Source organism: Arachis ipaensis, chromosome B6, assembly GCF_059453495.1.
Source record: "Arachis ipaensis isolate K30076 ecotype BB chromosome B6, ASM5945349v1, whole genome shotgun sequence".
Classification (NCBI taxonomy): domain Eukaryota; kingdom Viridiplantae; phylum Streptophyta; class Magnoliopsida; order Fabales; family Fabaceae; genus Arachis; species Arachis ipaensis.
In genome coordinates this window covers 8,077,607-8,098,266 of record NC_142441.1, presented here as the reverse complement: position 1 = coordinate 8,098,266, position 20,660 = coordinate 8,077,607, and the positions used below count along the sequence as shown (strand labels likewise).

Below are 20,660 nucleotides of genomic sequence, written 5' to 3'. Positions count from 1 at the left end.
GTGTCTTTTATTTTAATGCATACTTGTTAGTTGTTACTTGTTTACCTTTTATTTGGCTCAACATGATGTACTAATTGGTTGTCCATTGAGTCATCAGCTCCATTATCATACACTATATATTATTATGCATCAAAGTAATTATTATTATTAGAGAAAATATACCTAAACAATGTAAATGTTAAACAACGTTTAACAACAGTTTAAAAAAGAAAATTTAAATTAATTATTAAAATTAAATTTCCAATTTATTAGAATAACCAACTTTTTAAATTTTAATTATTAGGGTTAGACAACATAACCTCCTCTTAATATACCGTTACATCACATTCTCATTTCATTTCAACCCACTTCCGCTCCTCTACTCACACCGTCGTTCATCCCGGTCCTCCTCCGTCGTTCAGTTCGACACTCCTCCACCTCCACCAGTCAACCGGACGCGCCTCCCCTTCCGACGCTCAGCCCAACGCGCCTCTCACCCACCGCCTATCCACTGTTGCTGCTGTTTTTACGCCACTCTTCGTTCTCCTCCTACGAGGTCAGCAAAGGTTGTACAGTTTTACTCTCTTAATCATTTCTTCTTCTTCGTCCAATCCTTCATCTTCATCGGTTGAAGGAGCAGGAGCAGACCAGCAGTGTTAGTCATTGAGTAGTTTTCTACATCAATGACCACTTGAATTAGTGGTTGCGTGGTTTTCACTTGAATCGCTAGAGAAGAACCTTCATCCTCACTGGTGACCGCCGCTGGTAGTTATTGAACCGTTGAAGGAGCAACAGCAGTGTTAGTCGTTGCATCGTTTTCACCACGGCCTTTCAGTAAAATTATTTCATTGGCCAGTTCAGGATGGTCATTTTAGTAAATATGCAGATGGTTATTTTAATTCTTATGTGAATGGTTATTTGATTGGATTGAGTTTAGTTATATACAATTAAAATATGCTGGATGTTCAATCACAAGGTATGCAGATGATTATTTTTATCCTTAAGCGGATGGTTATTTTTACTAGGGGTGAGCGACACCAGTAACGGTGTATGGCAAGCCAAACAGCGACGATGAGAAGAAGTCCAACGGCACCGTTCGTTTCCGATCTAGAGGAAAGCGACGTCGATGAGGGTTTTGTTGACAAATCAGCGGTGGTGAGTAGGATTTCAATGACGATGATAGAACTAATTGGCAACCAAACAACATGACAAGAGTTAGAAGGAGAAGCTAATGCTTTAATAAATTAAAGTATAATAAATAATTAAAATTTTTAAATTATTAAATAAAATTTTTTTATTAAATAATTTAAATAGAATATATTTTTTTTTAATTTGATTGGGCTAAATTTCCAACCCATTATTTACGTTATTCAAAATTTTCATTATCTACGGAGCCGTATTACATGCTTCGTAGTTGTTTTCCTGAGCATGCTAGTTGATCTTAAAGCTATGTCTTAAAGAATGTGAACATTTTAAATATTGGAATATTTTTGTAAATAAAATTATACACCAAGACTTACGGGTCATCCAATAATAGATAGTATATATATTAATAATTAAAAAAATGCAACATGCATGATGCATAACCTTCGAGTCATTAAATATTGCAAGATGAACAATACTTTTCACAATTGTAATTTATTCATGTATTTAAGTTGGTCTACCTAGTGTAAAGAGCAACTTCAATGGATATTTTTTAGGTATTGACTTTTATAGTAACAAAATTAATTTAAAATTAAAACTTTAGTTGAATAAAATCTTTAAAATAATATTGATATTAATAAAGAGATAATGTATTATTTAAAAAAAAATTAATAAAATACTGTCATTTGTATATTCATTAAATTTATTAAATGAACATTATAATTTTGTTATATAATATTGTTAAATTAAAATGAAATCAAGTATTTTAATGACGAATTTCACATTAAATTTTAAATTAATTTTTATAATATATAGTCCATAAATATTTATATAGTATTATGTGAAATTCAAAATAAAATAAAACTAAAATCGAACATTGGAGATATTCTTAGCTTAGCTTGTGGTTCTCATTATGACTTGTAATAATCCAACTATTATTTAAATCCGAGCTACTTTAGTGAGCTTTACATATATAAATATATGATAATATTATTATTTTTGCTAATCTTTTCATGGTGGGTAGCTTTAGCTAGCCATTATTATTATAACTCTCAAAAGCACTATAATATTCTTGCACATTCTTACGATTCATGTCAAGAAAACGTTTGATAGTATAAAGGTTAAATTACTAGAAATTATATTCGTACCCCACTTTTTAGTTCACTTTAAAAGTATATACTTTCTTTTTCTTTTACTGATATAAAAAACAAATCTTTTGCATTATTATTTTTCCTTTAAATACTAAAACGAAAATGCATACACAAACATATAACATTTTTGTTATTGACAAAGTTGTCACATTCCTAGTCCTTTTTATAGGCTTGCATGGCTTCATGTGATTTTCACTTCATCACTCACCACAACTTTTTATTACAGACAGAGTGAAGTGGTCCTCAACAAAAGAAGAATAATGTAAGAAGAAGCAGACACGTGTTTCTTTTATTTTTCATTCTTCAATTTATTATCTTCTTATGTTACTTTAACTGGCATAGATGTATGGAATTGGATTGTTATAGGGTTATAGCATATAGTCCCATTCACATGCAGAGTGACAATTCCTTAGTAGGGTTGGTGCTGCTGCAGTGTTATTATCAAAATACTCACAAGTCAAATTTGTTGGAGATGGGAGTTGTAACTGTTGGTGAATTGAAGCCTAGTATTTCTCAAGGGAAAAGGACCTTTCGTCCAAGTTCAAGCATAAGACATGCCAATGAATGGTAATAATAATAATAATAATCTTCTCTTTGCTTCTTAATCAAGTTTTAGTTATTTTTTGCATTTAAAGTGTGTGTTTGCAATACTACATGTGTGCATTTATGTACATGAATGAATAATGGAGGGTTCATTAAATTTTCTTGTATGTGCAACCATTTTTCACAGACCTTCTAGTAGTAGTTCTTCAGTTCATTAGATTTGTTCAAAGAACAATACCAGAATTGGTTATAATAGAGGGTGAATTTTGGCAGAATAGTATAAGAGCATAGGTAGTTGGAACCTTAATTTTTGTTTTGCCTTGTCCTGTCTCTTCATGCTTTAATTGTGTTTGTTACTGTTTAGTGCATTCCTTCAATCATTGTACCAAAAATCTCTCATATGACTTGGTCACAATGAATCCAAATCAATGTCAGAAAACAACATGTGAGGCATTATATTGATCCGATTGTAATTGGTCAAGCTCTGATCAGATATTGACCTTGATGTAGTAATTTACCAACATGACAGCGGTTTGGCGCTGCATGTTTTGGTGAATGGTTTCAGATCTTTTCATCATGTTTTGCTTTTGTTGAGGACAATAATTACGTTTGTGCATCAATTATTATTCTTATGTTTTATTATCTTTAGGCCTTAAATGAACGAATTTGATAATAATAATTATAATGATGTGATAATAAGATCTCACCGACTATGTGGTAATAAAAATGAAAATCTTTTGGCTGTATGTGGAAATAGAACAGACAGCCATAGACATCAACTTATTTGACCATACTATAGAATGGCTCAAATGATTTTCCATCTTATCTTTAGGATTCAATGATTTGCATAAATGGGTTCCACGCAATGACACAACCAACCATGCAATATAAATTCAATATTGGAACTTACCTTATCCTCTGCAAAATTTAGCCTTGGGGGCCTATTCTATTCCAAGATTTTGATATTGGAAGATTAGATTGTTTCACTTTTTTCTTATAAGCATTCATTAAATTGCAAAATACAAGCTACACAAGAGGCTCTTTCAAGGTCTATGGTAATTTGGTTTTGGTAATATGTATGCCTCCACTGTTTGCCTTATATTGAAAATTTCCACCCCTATATGATGCAATGATTCAGCTAGATTTGTTGTTTCTTTCAGGCCAATATCTGAAGTCTCTAGTGATCTTACTATTGAAGTAGGAGACTCAAGCTTTCCACTTCACAAGGTATATCCTTATTCTGCCATGCTTATAAATATACATAATTGATCATATATATATCCTTATTCTGCCATTCTGATATGATGAATTTTTAATGGTTTCAAAGTTCTCCCCATGTAAAAAAATGAAAAATAAATCTATTGTTATGGACCTATATATTTAGGTTAATGTTTAAACAATGAACTAAAGTACTTGGCAACAAATTTTTGCAGTTTCCTCTAGTTTCTAGGAGTGGAAGAATCAGAAAACTGCTGCTAGAAGCAAAAGATTCCAAGGTTTCACGCATAAGTCTCCAAAATGTGCCTGGTGGTATAGATGCATTTGAGCTAGCAGCTAAATTCTGCTATGGAATAAATGTTGAATTCACTCTCTCAAACGTTGCCAAGCTACGTTGCATAGCGCATTTTCTAGAAATGACTGAAGAATTTGCTGAGAAGAACTTGGAGACTAGAGCGGAATCATATCTAAAAGAGTCAGTGCTACCAAGCATACAAAACAGCATTAGTGTTCTTCACCATTGTGAGACTCTTCTCCCAATTTCAGAAGACATTAACCTTGTTAGCAGGTTAATCAATTCAGTTGCAAACAATGCATGCAAACAACAACTTACCTCTGGATTGCTAAAACTTGATCATACTTTAAATTCTAAGACAATTTCAAACATGGAACCAGAAACTCCCTCGGATTGGTGGGGGAAATCTTTCAATGTTCTTGGCCTTGATTTTTTCCAGAGAGTAATTTCTGTGTTGAAATCAAAGGGGCTAAAACAAGATATGATCAGTAAGATTTTGATAAACTATGCACATAGTTCACTACAGGGGATTGCTCTTATTAGGGATCCTCAAGTTGTTAAAGGGAGTTTACCTGACTTGGAAGTAAAGAAAAAACAAAGGCTGGTCGTTGAAGCCATAGTTGGATTACTCCCTAATCAATCAAGGAAGAGCCAGGTTCCAATGGCATTCTTATCATTCCTGTTGAAGGCTGCTATCGCGGCTGGGGCCCCAACTTCTTGCAGGTGTGATTTGGAGAGGCGAATCGGCCTACAACTCGACCAGGCAATCCTAGAAGACATACTAATTCCGGCTAACTCGCTTCAGAACACACACAGCACAATATATGACACAGATTCAATCTTGAGGATTTTCTCAGTTTTCCTTAACCTTGATGAGGAGGACGATGATGATGATAATGATGGTGGCTGCTTCAGAGATGAAAGCCAAATGGTGTATGACTTCGACAGCCCCGGATCTCCAAAACAAAGCTCAATCCTCAAGGTATCTAAACTGATGGACAACTATCTTGCTGAAGTAGCATTAGACTCAAACTTGTTACCATCAAAATTCACAGCACTTGCAGAACTACTCCCAGATCATGCACGCATAGTGAGTGATGGACTCTACAGAGCAGTTGATATCTTCCTTAAGGTAAGAGAAGCAGAGAATCCCTTTTCTCCATTACTCTTAATCATTCCGTAGCTTAGTCAAAGATGTCAAATTATCTAACAGTTCTTGATTATCATCTTTACACAAAGAGATATCTTTATATGGTTAATTAACATCTATTGTCCATGGCTCAAACACATGGCGTGCGTGTTAGAAATAAAATCATTCATGTACTAATTAATTAGTCTCTTGTTATAGGTTCATCCAAATATAAAGGATTCAGAGAGGTACCGGTTATGCAAAAGCATAGATTGCCAGAAACTGTCTCAAGAAGCATGCAGCCATGCAGCACAGAACGAGAGGCTGCCGGTGCAAATGGCGGTTCAAGTGCTTTACTTCGAGCAAATGAGACTGCGAAACGCGATGAACGGCGGAGGACACCACCACAGCAACAGCTTCTTGTTCGGCGGCCATTTCCCTCAGCGGACGGGAAGCGGTGCCGGAAGCGGCGCCATTTCGCCGAGGGATAACTACGCGTCGGTTCGACGGGAGAATCGAGAGCTGAAGCTGGAGGTAGCGAGAATGAGGATGAGGCTGACTGATTTGGAGAAAGACCATGTTTCCATGAAACAGGAGCTTGTGAAGTCACAATACCCCGCTAACAAGCTTTTCAAATCTTTCACGAAGAAACTAAGCAAACTCAATTCTCTCTTTCGTTTAAGCACTAGTACTTTTAAGCAATCATCATTTGGTGCCAGTAATAATAATGCCAAAGGTATCGCTCATTCAGAAACTCATCGCTTTCCTTTTCCAAAAAGAAGACGCCACTCAGTTTCATGACTGCAATGTATATAGTATGCATAAATCATCATTTTCTAATTTCTCTCTCTTACTTCGCCTTCATGTTGCTGTTTTTTAGTGATGGGTTTGTTAGTAGTTGTTACAATTCTGAAATACGATTTTAAATATATGGAAGATTGTCTTCTTGAGTTAAGTTTCGTAACAAATGAATATGACTTACAAATCACTTTTGTTAAGAATGAAGGAGCAGAAAAGAAACAAAAAATAAAAAATTATAAAGATCACTCTTCACTTCTCACACATTTATATTATGACAACAACTCCTCACAAATTTATAATATGTAAAGAAAGAGATTATTTTTTATTTTAAATTTTAAACCTTAAATCCTCAATTTTAAATTAAAAAAAAAAAAAAAGTTAAAAAATAATTTTATAATAAAAAATTAATTATATTGATTAATTAAAAATTAGTTTTATATATTTATTTCATAAATTAAATTATTATATATGTAAAAAAGTGTATTTTTTTTAGACAAAGTAAAAAATGTATTTCATCTTGCCTTGCAGACATAATTTTTAGAAGCAAAAAAATAAATAAAGGGAAAAAAATGCATAGAGGAATTAAAGGGGAAAAAAACCCGGTGCCATTGGTAGCCACTTTTTTTTTATCATTGTGTGGGTCGAATAACCTAGCTCAAACAGAGATACATCTGTAAATATTGGTGAGCAAATTCACTCCTTCAAAATTGAACCAACTCGGTATCATTTGCCACCATCACTATCGCAATGGTTGCTATGATACCCAGCTTTCTGCCTGCTGCATCCTCTTCATCGTAATGTTTGCTTGCAGATGTTGATGGCAACTGGTTTCTCCTGTCTGCCTTTCCATAATATCAGTTCGCATCTTCTTGATCTTTTTTGTTTTTGGTCTGGGCCGAATCTTCTTGACCTTTCTACTTGTAGCCACTTGAAAACTAGTATACGAGTTTGATGGGCCATTCTATTTTGGGCCCAATGGCCATTCCTTTTGGGCCTGAATGAGCCACTGTGATTAACTATGGAGAACACAAACCTAGCTCACTCCGAGACAAAAAAAAAACCCAGCTCACTCCGTCTCTAGAAAGTGGAAAGTAATGTTCTGAAAATCAGACCGAACCTACCGGTCGGACCAGTTTAACTGCGAACCGATAATATTAACGATCCGGTTAAGCATGTAAAATCATAAATTATAAAACCGGTAAAAAAACTGTTGAATCGGACGACAACCGGCCGGTCGGACCGAACCGGAACCCGGCCGGTTTACACAAAAAAGGGGAGCTCATTCGTTTCTTTCTCCCTTTCTCCCTTTCTTTCTTTCAGTCAGAGAAATCACCCAAACCCAACCACAAAACCCTAGCACTGTAAGCCTACACCACCGCCACAAGGAGTGGCATACTGCCGCCGTCCGTCGCACTCAAAGTTCGCCATCCGTCATCTAGCTTCCCTCCTGCTCCAAATCTTCAACCCCTGTTCGCTGTCACCGATCGCGGTTGCTTCCTCGAGCTCGGCGTCCGTCGTCTTTGTCTGCTCAGCCGCGCTTCCGTCGCCGTTTGTTTGCCGTTCACGTTCGCGTCTTCGTTCGCGTTCGCTCGGCGTTCACCGTTCGCGTTCACTCGCTGTTCACCGTTCGAGTTCGCGTTCGTCAGGAAGCCACGTTGCTCTGCTTCAAACTCTGCCACCAACCCGCGCGCTCCACTCAGCCGTCGAACTGCTCTCTTTTGTCCCCGCCGTGAGTTCCCTAAACCCGCCACCAGACAATACACTCACACAACACCAATACTCTTCTTCAAACTCTGCAACTTCTGATTTCTATTACAATAAGTAATTATTTGATTTGGTAGTGGTTTGGATTTTTTCATAGACTAAATTGAAGTTACAATAGTTATGTTCTCTTCTCTATCACATTGAAATTAAGCTTTGAATTCTCTTATTTCGTTTTAATTTTACCGCACTCAACATGTTTGATGAAATGCTTTAACCATATTTCTGGTTGGTTTTATAATTTCTAGCTTTTAGAAACTTAGTAAGTTGATTGCATGTGAAATTAGAATAATTGGATCATAGTAATTAGGAAATTTTAGCTGTACAAATAGCATCTTTGCAGAAAACATGTTAGCATGATGATTCCACTTGCATTAGTGTTCTTCTGGTAAATTTTTTAGCTGTTATTGTGAACTTGTTAATTTGCTAATGGTTCTTGTGTTCTTCTGTTACTTTTATTTTTTTATTTTTTTTGTGATTCTCTGTTCTTGAATTTGTTAAGTTGATTTGCTAAATTGTTGGACTGCTGTTGTTTTAATTTGTCAAATTGTTTGGTTGCTGCGACTTAATTTGTTGGATTTTCTATTTAGGTCTTGTTCTTGTTTATTTGCTAAATTGTTGTTGTGTATTTATTGTTTATTTGCTGGATATTGGTGATCATTGTCTTTGAGATTATTTACTATGCAGGTTTAGTGTCATCACTGTTTTGGAATGTTTTATAATGTACTAATGTTTGTTTCTGTTTTGTAATTGCTGGTTGCAGGTTTAGTGTGATTATTGGTTAATGTTTTGGTTTAGTGTTCTCTCTTTTCCAGATTCCCCTTCACCCTGTATTTCTGCATGTTGCTGAATTGGTAATCAATAAATTTGCCTTTTTTCTGTAACTCGGGACTTTACTAGGATTTGTTAAATTTGTTGCTGTAACTTGCATTTGTTGCTGAATTTGTTGCTTCCCAATCACAGAATCAGAACAGAATGCTCAGTCAGTGTTTGATTGATTGGCTTTGCTCACCGATTGTATTTGCTGATAAATTTTAAATTGATAACTTTTAAATTTTAAATTTGCACTGCCTATGTTACTGATTCACTGTTCTTTCTGTGCTTTTTGTTGTTGTTAATCATTGTGATGAGCTTTGTTAAAATTTGCACTGCCTATATTACTGAGTGTTCTTTCAGTGCTTTTTGTTGTTGTTAATCATTGTGGTGAACTTTGTTAAAATTTGCACTGCCTATGTTACTGATTCATCCCTCTCGTCATTATCATTGGCATGAACTCCGAACCAAATCCCCAACTCTCTGGATAAAATTGTAATGAAAGCTTATTGGGACTTTTTCTTCTACTTTAAGGTATGAATCAGGATGATGAGGCCAAGTTTGTGAATACACAAGTGTCAATGGACTATAATATATATTGAATTTGTGACATTAGAAGGGTGTAATAATAACAATAATGGAGTCATGTTACTTGAATATTGAGGTTTAACATTTAAACTCTCAGCTTCTCAGCCCTGTTTGATTCTTCATCTCAGGCAATTGAATCGAATCAACCAGGCCTTCCTTTTCTTTTTCTTTTAGTTGATTCTTAATTTTTCTAATATATGTAACTTTCTGAATCAAGTGGATCAGATTATGTAGTTTTCTTGATTTGGGATATTTTCGAAGATGCATTAGAAGAGCTATTTTATTATTATGTTTGCTATAATAATATTCACATGTTCTGTATGCTTGTGATTGTTTTGGTGTTTACATTTTCTTTCCAAGTCACTTGCTGTGGTTGTTCTCTGGGTTAAGGCTTTGTATGTGTGTGTGAGAATATGTGATAATGTTGAATGCTGTTGCATCTAATAGGAGTTCTTGGAGTACCCTCATCTTTGGTCCTTTATAATTTATTTATTATTTTATTCTAGAACGGTTTTTCGGTTGAACCATCGGTTGGACCGGTTAGACCAATAAACCAGTAAACCAGTTACTAAAGTGGTTTGATGACCGGTCCGGTTTTCAGAGACGACGACGTATTTCAGCGAAAGATCACCGTTGCGTTCGATTGTTGCAGTGTCAGTGAGGGATCATGGGGTTTCGAAGTTCGCTGCCATTTTCCGGGCTAATAAGGTGAACCTCTTTTTCATCCTAATCACAGTTCGTAGTTGCCCCACCCTCTCAATTATGAAATAAGGGTTATTTTAATGTTTATTATCGATTTGGGAACATTGCCTTTATATTTCATAATTACATTAGCGTTGTTTTTGCAACAAATAAAAATAAAAATTGTTCTGTTTGATTGCGATACTTTGTAATGTAGGAAAACTCCTCCGGTTGAAAAGTTAACAGAATTGGAAATTGATGTTGTTTCGTAGAATTTTAAATGTTTAACTTTAACCATTCATATTTCACAAATTGTGAGATTGTATAGCAATGTAATCCTACTTGACTCTTTTTTATTAAAAAGGTTATTGATTAAATTTTATATTTCAAAATTTTTTTGGGGAAAAAATGCATTTTTTTAGTAGAATATAGAGCTGTTTTGTAATTTGCTAAGGGGAAAAAGAGGATCTTCTATGTTGAATTTGTCCCTAAAGTATAACTGTCTTTTAATGGTATTCTGAACCCACTAACTGATTTAAGGGTGCATATTAGAGGAGCCTGATCTTTTTGGTAAGTGGGGGTAATTTATTATTATTTCTTATGCAGACTTGTTTGAATGTGTTACAGACAGCTTGAACAAGAGATGGAAACTGTGATTAAAGTATTGCAGCCTGGACCCTTGGGAATCATAGAGCATAAGTTTTCTGCTGAGGAGATTCGTAAGGCTAATGATACTGTCTCTAAGGCTGTGGCCAATTGGCGAACCAATGCAAATTTGCATCAGAAAAATCAACTTTTGAAAGACTATATTCAGAAGTGAAACAACTTCAAAGTGCAGGCATATTTTGGCTCTTACATGTGAGGATAGTTTTATTTTAGATCCTCTAAACGTTTTTTGAGTTTTGCAAATTCCTTTCTGTACTTATTTATGATGTTGTATTAAACATGTGAACTTTGGTACACATAGCATTAGTTATTGAATCATGTTGACTATTTCACTATAATGAAGATCTTTAGTGAATGAGGAGTGAGGTTAGTCGTTTTTCTTGTTATTTAAGTTCATCTATTAGTTTATTCATGAAGGTATATGATGTTAAAATTAGGTTGCATTTGCCTTATTTGACTAAAGAATGACAAGGAATAAAGTTCTGCTTAGTCGTTTAGGTAGTGATGGCACCAATGAGAGACGATTTAATACACCACTTAGAGCGCCTAAGAGGCATAACTTTTGCGAAAAAATCTGTTGATGTAGGTAGAAAACCGAAGTAGTTCCATTATTTTGTGTTATGTAGTTTTTATATTGGATTTTCTCTATCCATTGATCAAACATGCATAAAGTTTTGGGTGCCTTTGTGTGCTGAAAGATAAAAGAAAGAAACCATGTTATTTTGAAGGAGTTAGATTGGTCGAGTGATTAGTTTACTCGTATACTTAAACAAATATTGGGGGGTTCGAATCTTACATTGTGTATGCAACAGTCTATTGGCCAGTGGCCAGAGAATGGCATGGGAGATCAAAAATGAAAAAAAGCTAATGAAATAATATTTTTTAAATAAGAAAAGAAAAAAAAAAAACTTTTGAACCCAAAAATTATGGTTTTCTGTAGTTTAATTGTCATGCATTGAATTCTGTAACCTGTTGTCTGCTGAAAGGTAAAGAAAGAAATCATGCTATTTTAATTTGGAGTTAGGTTCATCAAGTGATTAATTTACTTGTCTACTTATATAATAATTCATTGTCATCAACAAATCTTCAATGGAGCTTAATTTAGTGATAGTTAGTCTTTCATCCATCGGATACAAAAAAAATCATAAAAAAAAAAAAAAGCTAATGGAATTATATTTTTTAAACAAAACAAGGAAAGAGAAAGACCTTTTGGACCCAAAAATTAATGTTTTATATAGTTTGTCATGCATTGAATTCTATAACCTGTTGATGAATCTCTTATATTTTCCATTTATGCATGCTTTCAAAATGTTTAATATAGCTTTCTCTTGATAAATCAAGCTAATATAATGCGCAATCTTTTATCATTTGGCTATAGCTATCTTCGATTTCATTAAGAGTATTCTCACAAAAATTTCCCAGGTGAAAATAAACTCATTGTATGAATGAAGGGTGTGTTTCTCTCCAGCATAAGAACATTTAGAGTTTTCTGAAGTTGAATTATTGTTGGCATATACCCTTGGTAAAACAAAAATTGAAAAGGTCTATGGCATATGCGTTTGGGAAACCAATATAAAAACACAAAACCTAGTGCGAGGTCAGTTCTTGGCATCACAGTGGGGACTCAGGATTCCTCAACAAATAAATGCTTCTGCTTCAGAATTTATCTCTATACTTTCTGTTTTTGCCTCTCACTCCCTCTACTTCTCTCTAATTTATCTTAGGATATCCCACCTATAATAAAGTATAGAATATGTCTCTGTGAAATCTATATACATACGAATACAATACTTAATAAGTTTTGGCACCCTGCATAATTAATCTTCTGTGAAATATATACACATAGGAGATTCTTTATTTATCAACTTCAAAACTAAACGTGTCCTAAATAGGATATACTATAATAAATGTGCTATATTATAACTGCTCTGGTGGTACAATATTTTCAATTGAAATCTGTGATTGTCTATACTTGGGGATTGTTATAATGTTATTAGCATATTGTTCATTTTTTCACATTGCAGAGATTGCACACTGAATTTGGACTTAACTCTTCAAAATCAGATTATTACTCTCCAAAAAGGGACTATAACATGATAGAGCCATCTATGACTATGATGATGTAAAAGCTTAACTACTTGCATTATACAAAATTAGTATTAGGATAACAAGATTCAACAAGAGAAGAACACAAGAAGCATTGCTAGAAGAAGGTCTATACTCATCAAGGTTCCCAAGAACAATACTAGAACCTCTTATTTTCTCATGTGAGTTGAAGTGAAAGGGTGGAATTTACTTTGCAGTTGGATAGCTATAGCTATAGCTACAGCTACCTACCCCAGATGAATATAGCTTTAGCCCTTAGTAGCAATTGAGCAAGCTTGTTTTGAACATTGAGACTTATGAGTTCATCAGCACCACCTATGAATTGCTGTCCAATGAACACCGCCGGCACGCCTGGCCGGCTGCCGAGCTGGACCAGTGCTCTCTCTACTTGCTGACCATTTGGCAACTTGTCAAGCTCAATCATTGCAGGGTTTGCACCAAAGCTTTTTATCAGAGCCTTCACTGTGTGGCTCATGCAACAAGTGCTCTTGCTGAAGATCACCACTGGCTTCTCAGCAGTCAACATTGTCAACACATCCATTACTAATAACGCTATAGAGCTTATAATATAATCTGATATATAGTTTGATATAATATTATGAAGTAACTACTAACTAGAGAGAAAGATATGCGATTTATGTGTTTGGGTTTTTGGTTTGGTTTGGTTTAGTATGTGTAACTTTGAGATCAATAGGTGGTCTATTTATACCATCATTGCACTTGGTTTATTCTATTAGATGAGATTGGAAGGTTTCTTTCACTCACATACAGAGAAGAATAAACATCTGGAAAAGAATAAACGTTTTTGGTATATAAATAAAAAGTTCTGTCATCAATGGATTCCCAAATTGCCCTTTCTGATTGCTTGATTTTTAACTCATGTATCCTTTTGTAGAGTGAATGATAAGTGTAACTCATGGTTAGAGACTTAAAGTCAATGTATCCAACCCATGTTCTTGGCTATGTTAGCATAGCACATAGACTCACATTCATGTTGCAATTTTAGCTTAGAATATTTCAAAGAACATTGTGAAAATTATTCCAGGTGTCTACTTAATTATCAATCATCTTAATCTTTCTTTTTTCTTGTGCCTAATCAATTAATCAGTAATATTCAAAGTTTAGCATAATTACATTATGATTTAATTAACTATAGCAGTGTTTTGACATGATAGAAACTAACTATACCTACTGTTGTTTTTGTTGAAGGGGAATCTGATCAAAATGAAGTGAACGGAGTTGAGTTTATCTATTGCCAGCAAGTAGCAACTTTTTCCATGCCTTAACAATATTCCCACAAAGTTCAAGTACCAAATACCCAAAGATAAGTTGAAAGGTGAAGAACTAAAAATAAAAATAAGAAAAGTTTTTATTTTTTATTTTATTTTATTTTTTTTTATGGAAGGGTGGGGGCAGATAATAGATGCTTATATAATAAAGTTATATACAGTGCACAATAATAGCATTTGCCTTTGCCTTTTAATGGTTACCATGGTTGATTGGTCATTCATATCATGAAAATCTAAATATCCTTATATAGGCATGAGGGAACACAAAACTCTATTCATTGGGTAGCCATAGAATTTTGCTTTTTTTTTTTTTTTTTAAAAAATGCTATTTGTACACCAAAATCAGTCACTAAAATTAGCCACCAATATATTTGTGTATAAATATATGTGTGGTTTAATTTATTTTCAATGTGTATTTGTATTTAAACATGTATTTTATAGTGGTGGCTGACTTTAGTAGCTAATTTTGGTGTATACATAGCATAATCTTTTTTTTTTAGTTGCACGTTGAATAGAGAAAGATGCTAGAAAGATGTTGAGTTTTTATGTGCTTTCTTCTTAGAGCATATGGTTTTCATTTAAATATATTAATTATGTAACTTTGCATGGTCTCATGGTGTTTCCAGTTCAATGTATATGATTGTATGGCTAGTATTTTTGGTAAAGCATTTAGGCACTAATTAAAGAGGTTATTATATTCGTATTAATCTAATCAAATACTATTATAGTCAATAGTAAAAAAAGCAGTATTCGGTAGCACGTTACTACTTCTTCATGAATTACTTTTTTATTAAGAAAATTATCTTAAGTTCTTATAACATAGGTTTTAACCTTTTTCTTGAGTAGTTTTTGTTGACGGATGATATGAGAGACTTGTCAAGCCATTTTTTCTCCCTCTAATCAATAGTTGAGTCTAATTAATCAAAACTTTTATTTTACAAGTTATTTTTTTAATGATATATATTTTTTTGACTCGGCAGGATAAAAACTAGTCTATTATGAATTTGAACTTTATTTAAGAATTTATTATTATTCAATAATTATTGTATATATAAATGATTTACGATATTTATTTAAACCGAGCACTCGATTAATCCAAATTATTTATTTTACAAGTTATTCTAAGTAAAGCAAGAATTGAGTTGTCACAAAATCAAATCCACATCCTTATAGAATAATATATAAGCTATTTCTTGTGAGTGCAACTAATGCTTTGGTGAGAATAGCAGTGAACTACGAAATCATGCACACAATGTCTTCAAATGGTGTCATTATTACTTCCACAAAGATGTATGTGAGGGGTAGAGACTAGAGAAGAGAGGGGAGTGATTCCTTTGCACCCATTTTAATTGGTTATTACAGAGAAAAAACAAGATATGTAAATAGTTCAATATCATCCTGATTTAGATTTGGATCCAATAGGGATCTTACTTTTATGCCAGGCATTTTTTCCAATAACAGATAACATTAAAAATGTGCATGTTCATTTTTGTATATATATATATATATACACAGATTATTCGCAATGTTCTAGTAAGAGAATTTTCCACGTGCCATCAGCTTGTAAAAACAACCCTTGGCTCCAAGTTTTCAATTGTGTCAACCAACTTTGTTCCATCAATCTCAATAAACGGCTCAAACATAAATCAAAGGGCCAACTCTTTTGTACGGTTCCTTTGATCTTCACAATGCTTCATTATCTGCTGTCTATGCTGAAAAAGTGCACAACCATCAAATCATGAGATCGATTTATCTTTGTTTTTTTTGTTTTTTTTTTTTAGTTAATTATTAATTAATTAAGTATTGGTGTTTGATACGGAAACGAAAACGATATATGCTTTCACTAATAATCACAAGGAAAAGAATAATTAAGGTAGAAAAATTTGGAATGATAGATAATCACTTCACGCAAACTTATAATTATTAGCATAGTAAAAAAGAAAAAAAGAAAGAATGTGAGAATATATGATTAAGCTTCTCAGTCACATTTTGCCATTGGCTAATTAGTTTCTTCCATTAGTGTGTCAATGTGTCATTACCTGTCATACATACACAAAGTTATGTAAACTTGATGAAATATGTAAACGACACGTATTAGGTTAGGACGAGTTTTCAATTTAAAACTTTCAGTTAAAAATGTGAATGTTAAATATGAATATAAATGTTAAAGAGATATCTTAAAACAAGACTAAGTATGGCCAAGTATATCGAAGTTCGAATTTCATTTTGCTCGTGCAGTAATTTATTGGCTAATAATAAATTATTAAATAAAATTTCGATTTGTGACGAATTAGTCTTTAACTTATACAATAAAAGATATTATGGGCAACCAAAATAAATGTTAAAGGTGCAGCATATTATATATATACAAAACTTTCAATTCCATTTTAAACTTTTAAGTACTTAGAGATTGGCAGAGTCAACAAAATGGTAGTTATAGCGTGAAATATCAGCGAGATGTTTGTATATCAACAAAATTGTATTTTATATATATTAAATCGTGCATAAATTTACATCTCTAAAGTGATTAGTCACATTAATATATTTTTATGTAAGGATAATAATAATTAAAAATTATTAAATAATAATTTAATCAAACATATAAAATATGCGTCTAACATTTTCATATCAACAACATTTAATGTATATTTGTACATTATATCACCTTTAAAATACTATTGCAATTTAAGAAAGCGTTATAGTTTCCGTATGTACGATATATTGTAAAGCTAATAATTAGTTTTAAATTAATGAAGAGTAAAATGATAAATAAATTTTAAAAATTTATATTTCAAATAAATTAATTGTTAAAAAAAATATTAATAAAGTCTTTTAAATGTGGACACACTATTTTTAAATTAGTTCCTATGATTAGAGTATGTAAAAGATTTTAATTTAAACTAACTTGTTTATTTTTATGATTCTAAAAAATTACATTGATAATTTTTTTAAAAAATTAATATATTGAAAATATAAATTTTCAAGAATTTATTTGTAACTTTATTAAATTAAAATTGAAAGAGATGAACATACATAAAGTAAAACAATACATCATGCATAGCAATAACGCGCCAAATTTTCATTATGATGAAATTAAAGTATCCATATATAATATAAGTAGTGCATGGTAACTACTCATAATAAGTGATATTATATATCACACATGCATTCATAGTACTATATATAATATTAATCATATAGCTAATGTTGCTCACTAATTAATTAACTCCATATACATAGCAAGAGTACGTAACATAGAAATACATATGCATATGTAACTATATATCCTTATAGACTATGGTAGTAGTGATTTAATTTTGGTTACGTTCATGATCAAATCCAAATAGCCTTAGCATCTTTGAGCAATGGAACTAACTCATTCCTGACATGGAGGCTCATGATTCTCTTAGAACCACCAATGAATTGTTGGCCTATGAACACAGCTGGCACACTTGGCTGGCACCCCATTCGGATCAACTCATTCTCAATCTGCTCTCCATTTGAGATCTCATCAAGCTCATAAACAGTTGCATTTGCACCAAAGCTTCTTATCAGTGATTTCATGGAGTGACTCAAGCAACACGTGCTCTTGCTGAATATCACCACTGGCTTCTCAGCCACCATGCTCGCCACAACCTCCATCTTCAATGATTATTATTATATGTATGTGTTTATACGAATGATGATGTAAAGTGAGAATTGATGAAGGGTTATTTATAAGGTGGTGTGTGAGGAGTGGGGTTGTTATTGCATTGCCGACCCATGATTGAAAAAAAAATAAAATGATGGAAAATAAAGGGAATAATAAGATAGAAGAGAAGATTTGAAGAGTATTCTCGATAAATAATGTACCTTTTGTACTGCACTTGCATTGCATCAATATCATACATAACAACTTGCCTTATAGCTAGCTGTTAAGATCGATCTAATTCTTCAAAGAATAAGATTCATCAGAAATATGGAGAGCATATCTTTTTTCTTTTTTTCACAAAATGGAAATAAATGCTTGCCTTAGCTTCTATTTTGCGCCACATCTTGTCATCATCGTCATAACAACACAGAAGTATACACTATATATGCTACTATTATTGCTATGTGACTATTTGTGTTATCTCTTCATTTTTGGAGCATCTACTACTAAGGTTGAGAGAAAATAATAAAGAAAGTGGTCCTAAATAAAACACTACTCATGAGCAACTTTATTTATTTTATATATTTTCTTTGTAAGATTCTCACCCCTTCCGATCCGTAGTAGAAAAATTGAAGATATATTTGGTACCATGGTACTCATCCAAGGACAAAATCAAACATACGTAGTCCTACTTATATTAATGGCCGTGCAGGAATGTTTATAGATTATTATAACCAGTAACTATAGTCTATATATATAGCATATGAAAACGTTTTCATGGTTATTATTATATGACTTCCTTGATTGGATTGGGGGGGGGGGGGGAGAAATATAATAAATTTTTGTGTTAGTAGGTTTCTTTGAAGAGGAAGTATAGGGAGCCAATAGAGTATTTATACAATGTGTATAATGGGGGTATAGGGATGTTCGATTCAGTAGGATATCAGATGTTTATTATCCCTGGTACACGGATGGTTATTCTGGATAATATGGGTGTATTGTGTTTGAGAAATTAGTAGTATTTTATCCTGAATGTTCATTTTTTAACTCATATTGGGCCAAATAAATAGCTCATTGTACACATTGTACAAATACTCTATTGGTTCCCTAGCAGATGTAATACAAATAATTAATGTTTGTAGGTATAATAATGACAAACTGCTAAGGTTGGAGGTTCGAATCTTATTCTGTGCATGTAACAATTTATTGGCTAACAACAAACTTTTAAATGAAACTTCGACACGATTAGTTCTTAATCTGTCAAATTGAAAAATACTATGAGAAACAAAAAAAAAAAAAAAACAGAAAGCATATTAACTGTTACATAATGCACGGTCCCTTGGTATATTTACAATTTTACATTATCATCTGTTGGATTTTAATTATTAGGGGAGTGTTAAGGAAACAATGAAAATTTTGAACAACATGAACAACCACCAATCAAATGAAAATATACTACATTCTAATTTAATGTTATTAATTAAATTTACTCTTTTAACCCTATTAATTCACATTGTTTACACATTGTTCAAAATCTTATTGGTTACCTATACTTTTCCTAATTATTAATATTAGATCAAGATCAAAGGTAATGAAAAGAAAGGAAATGCATATGGTTATTGAAGAATAAAATGGAGGTCAAGAAATTTCGGGAGTTATATCACTTGAGGAATCGGTTACATAATACATACATTGTGGTCTCCAAGCTCATATATGCGTGAAGATCCTTCGATTTTGCTAGAGAAGTTCTATTTTTTTATTTTTTTACGTATTACTTACTATTTATTTTATTTATTTTTTTGTCAGAGTGAGAGATTAGAGATTTAACATCATAAATGGATAACACTTTTAAGTAACAGAATGTGCTTCAAGAACCCTAACTCTTGTATTACTTACCTCTTGCTATCTTGGTATGTAGATATAGGCTTTTTGTGATTAAGTTGTATTCTATTGTCTTTAGTATTGTCTTAGTGGGATTTCAAGAAATCATGGAGCCTCACGAGTCACGAGGATGCATAGTTATCTCCAAATGTCTCTTCTAGTCTTCTACCTTAGATATTTCCTTAAGCAGTGATCATAAAATATATGAATGGATATATTCTATTTGGTTCATTAAAAAAAAAAGAAAACACTTAAAACTAAAGGGTAAAGGCCTCTATTATGATCTTACCTTGCCTCAACCACGAGTTGAAACTCAGCATTGGTAACAATTCGATAGGGGGAATATATTGTAGAAGTGATTATGAGAGAGACAAATTAAGATAGAAATGGAATAAGAATATATGGTAAAAAATAAAATAAATAAAGTTGTGGCGGAGCGTGACAAAGACACAAGAATAAAAAGAAAACGAGGACGGTTTTCAGCATACAAGATTGTAAATTAAGGAACCTAGACACAGTTTCTCTCGTTGTTCCAAGCTGTTTATGCTTCAACTTTAACCCTTTTATAGATGCAAAGCAAAGTATTCCCTTTGCTGAATGTTCAACAACATAAAATTTGAGCTGCTCAAAATTTGAATTATGTTGATCAAAATCATTTACGTGGATCACAATGGTTCAATGAGCATGTCAATGACACAGGACTAAGCCAGTGGAATCTTTAGGTAAAAGTAAAACCTACTCGTTTACCTTCATTTGGCCACGTGGCAGCAAACTTTAGTTGTTAGATATTTAGATATAACATGGTATAGTTGGGGGTGAATAGAAAAAAATTAATATACCATGTCCAAGTTTACTAGACTAAACCCTTGGCACTTGCATAGCAAATACTAATGGGCATCGAAAAAAGTAAAGGAAAAAAAAAAAAACAAAAGTAAAGATTGCAGTACTTCCCAAAAATTACCTTAATATTAAAGGTGAGAAAAAA

General features: G+C 32.9%; 4 protein-coding genes across 12 annotated transcripts; 2 read left to right on the top strand and 2 right to left on the bottom strand.

Annotated features, from left to right (window-relative positions):
• The first annotated feature begins 2,619 nt into the window (after positions 1-2,619).
• On the top strand, positions 2,620-6,413 carry LOC107645604 (BTB/POZ domain-containing protein At1g03010). 4 transcript variants are annotated; one of them, XM_016349666.3, is made up of 4 exons: positions 2,620-2,840; positions 3,977-4,043; positions 4,250-5,461; positions 5,678-6,413. In XM_016349666.3, exons 1-4 carry the CDS (start codon positions 2,620-2,622, stop codon positions 6,257-6,259), a joined length of 2,082 nt encoding a protein of 693 aa, XP_016205152.2. In that variant the 3' UTR covers positions 6,260-6,413. The 4 variants fall into 4 exon arrangements, with proteins under 4 accessions (XP_016205152.2, XP_016205157.1, XP_016205153.1 ...); XM_016349671.3 differs by lacking the exon at positions 2,620-2,840 and adding an exon at positions 3,693-3,871; XM_016349667.3 differs by lacking the exon at positions 2,620-2,840 and adding an exon at positions 3,693-3,885.
• Positions 6,414-7,567: 1,154 nt separating this feature from the next.
• LOC107645602 (zinc metalloproteinase aureolysin) lies at positions 7,568-11,120 on the top strand. Of its 6 annotated transcripts, XM_088489448.1 has the most exons (5): positions 7,568-7,988; positions 8,784-8,874; positions 9,339-9,367; positions 10,023-10,129; positions 10,730-11,120. In XM_088489448.1, exons 4-5 carry the CDS (start codon positions 10,089-10,091, stop codon positions 10,920-10,922), a joined length of 234 nt encoding a protein of 77 aa, XP_088345574.1. In that variant the 5' UTR covers positions 7,568-7,988; positions 8,784-8,874; positions 9,339-9,367; positions 10,023-10,088; the 3' UTR covers positions 10,923-11,120. The 6 variants fall into 6 exon arrangements, with proteins under 6 accessions (XP_088345574.1, XP_088345573.1, XP_088345572.1 ...); XM_088489447.1 differs by lacking the exon at positions 9,339-9,367; XM_088489446.1 differs by lacking the exon at positions 9,339-9,367 and having other exon boundaries at positions 9,928-10,129.
• A 1,771-nt stretch (positions 11,121-12,891) lies between these two features.
• On the bottom strand, positions 12,892-13,533 carry LOC107647948 (monothiol glutaredoxin-S1). The gene has a single exon (XM_016351993.3). The coding sequence runs from the start codon at positions 13,413-13,415 to the stop codon at positions 13,098-13,100; it is 318 nt and encodes a 105-aa protein (XP_016207479.1). The 5' UTR covers positions 13,416-13,533; the 3' UTR covers positions 12,892-13,097.
• Positions 13,534-17,223: 3,690 nt separating this feature from the next.
• Positions 17,224-17,964, bottom strand: LOC107647947 (monothiol glutaredoxin-S6). The gene has a single exon (XM_021103850.2). It carries the CDS (start codon positions 17,803-17,805, stop codon positions 17,497-17,499), a length of 309 nt encoding a protein of 102 aa, XP_020959509.1. The 5' UTR covers positions 17,806-17,964; the 3' UTR covers positions 17,224-17,496.
• Positions 17,965-20,660: the final 2,696 nt, after the last annotated feature.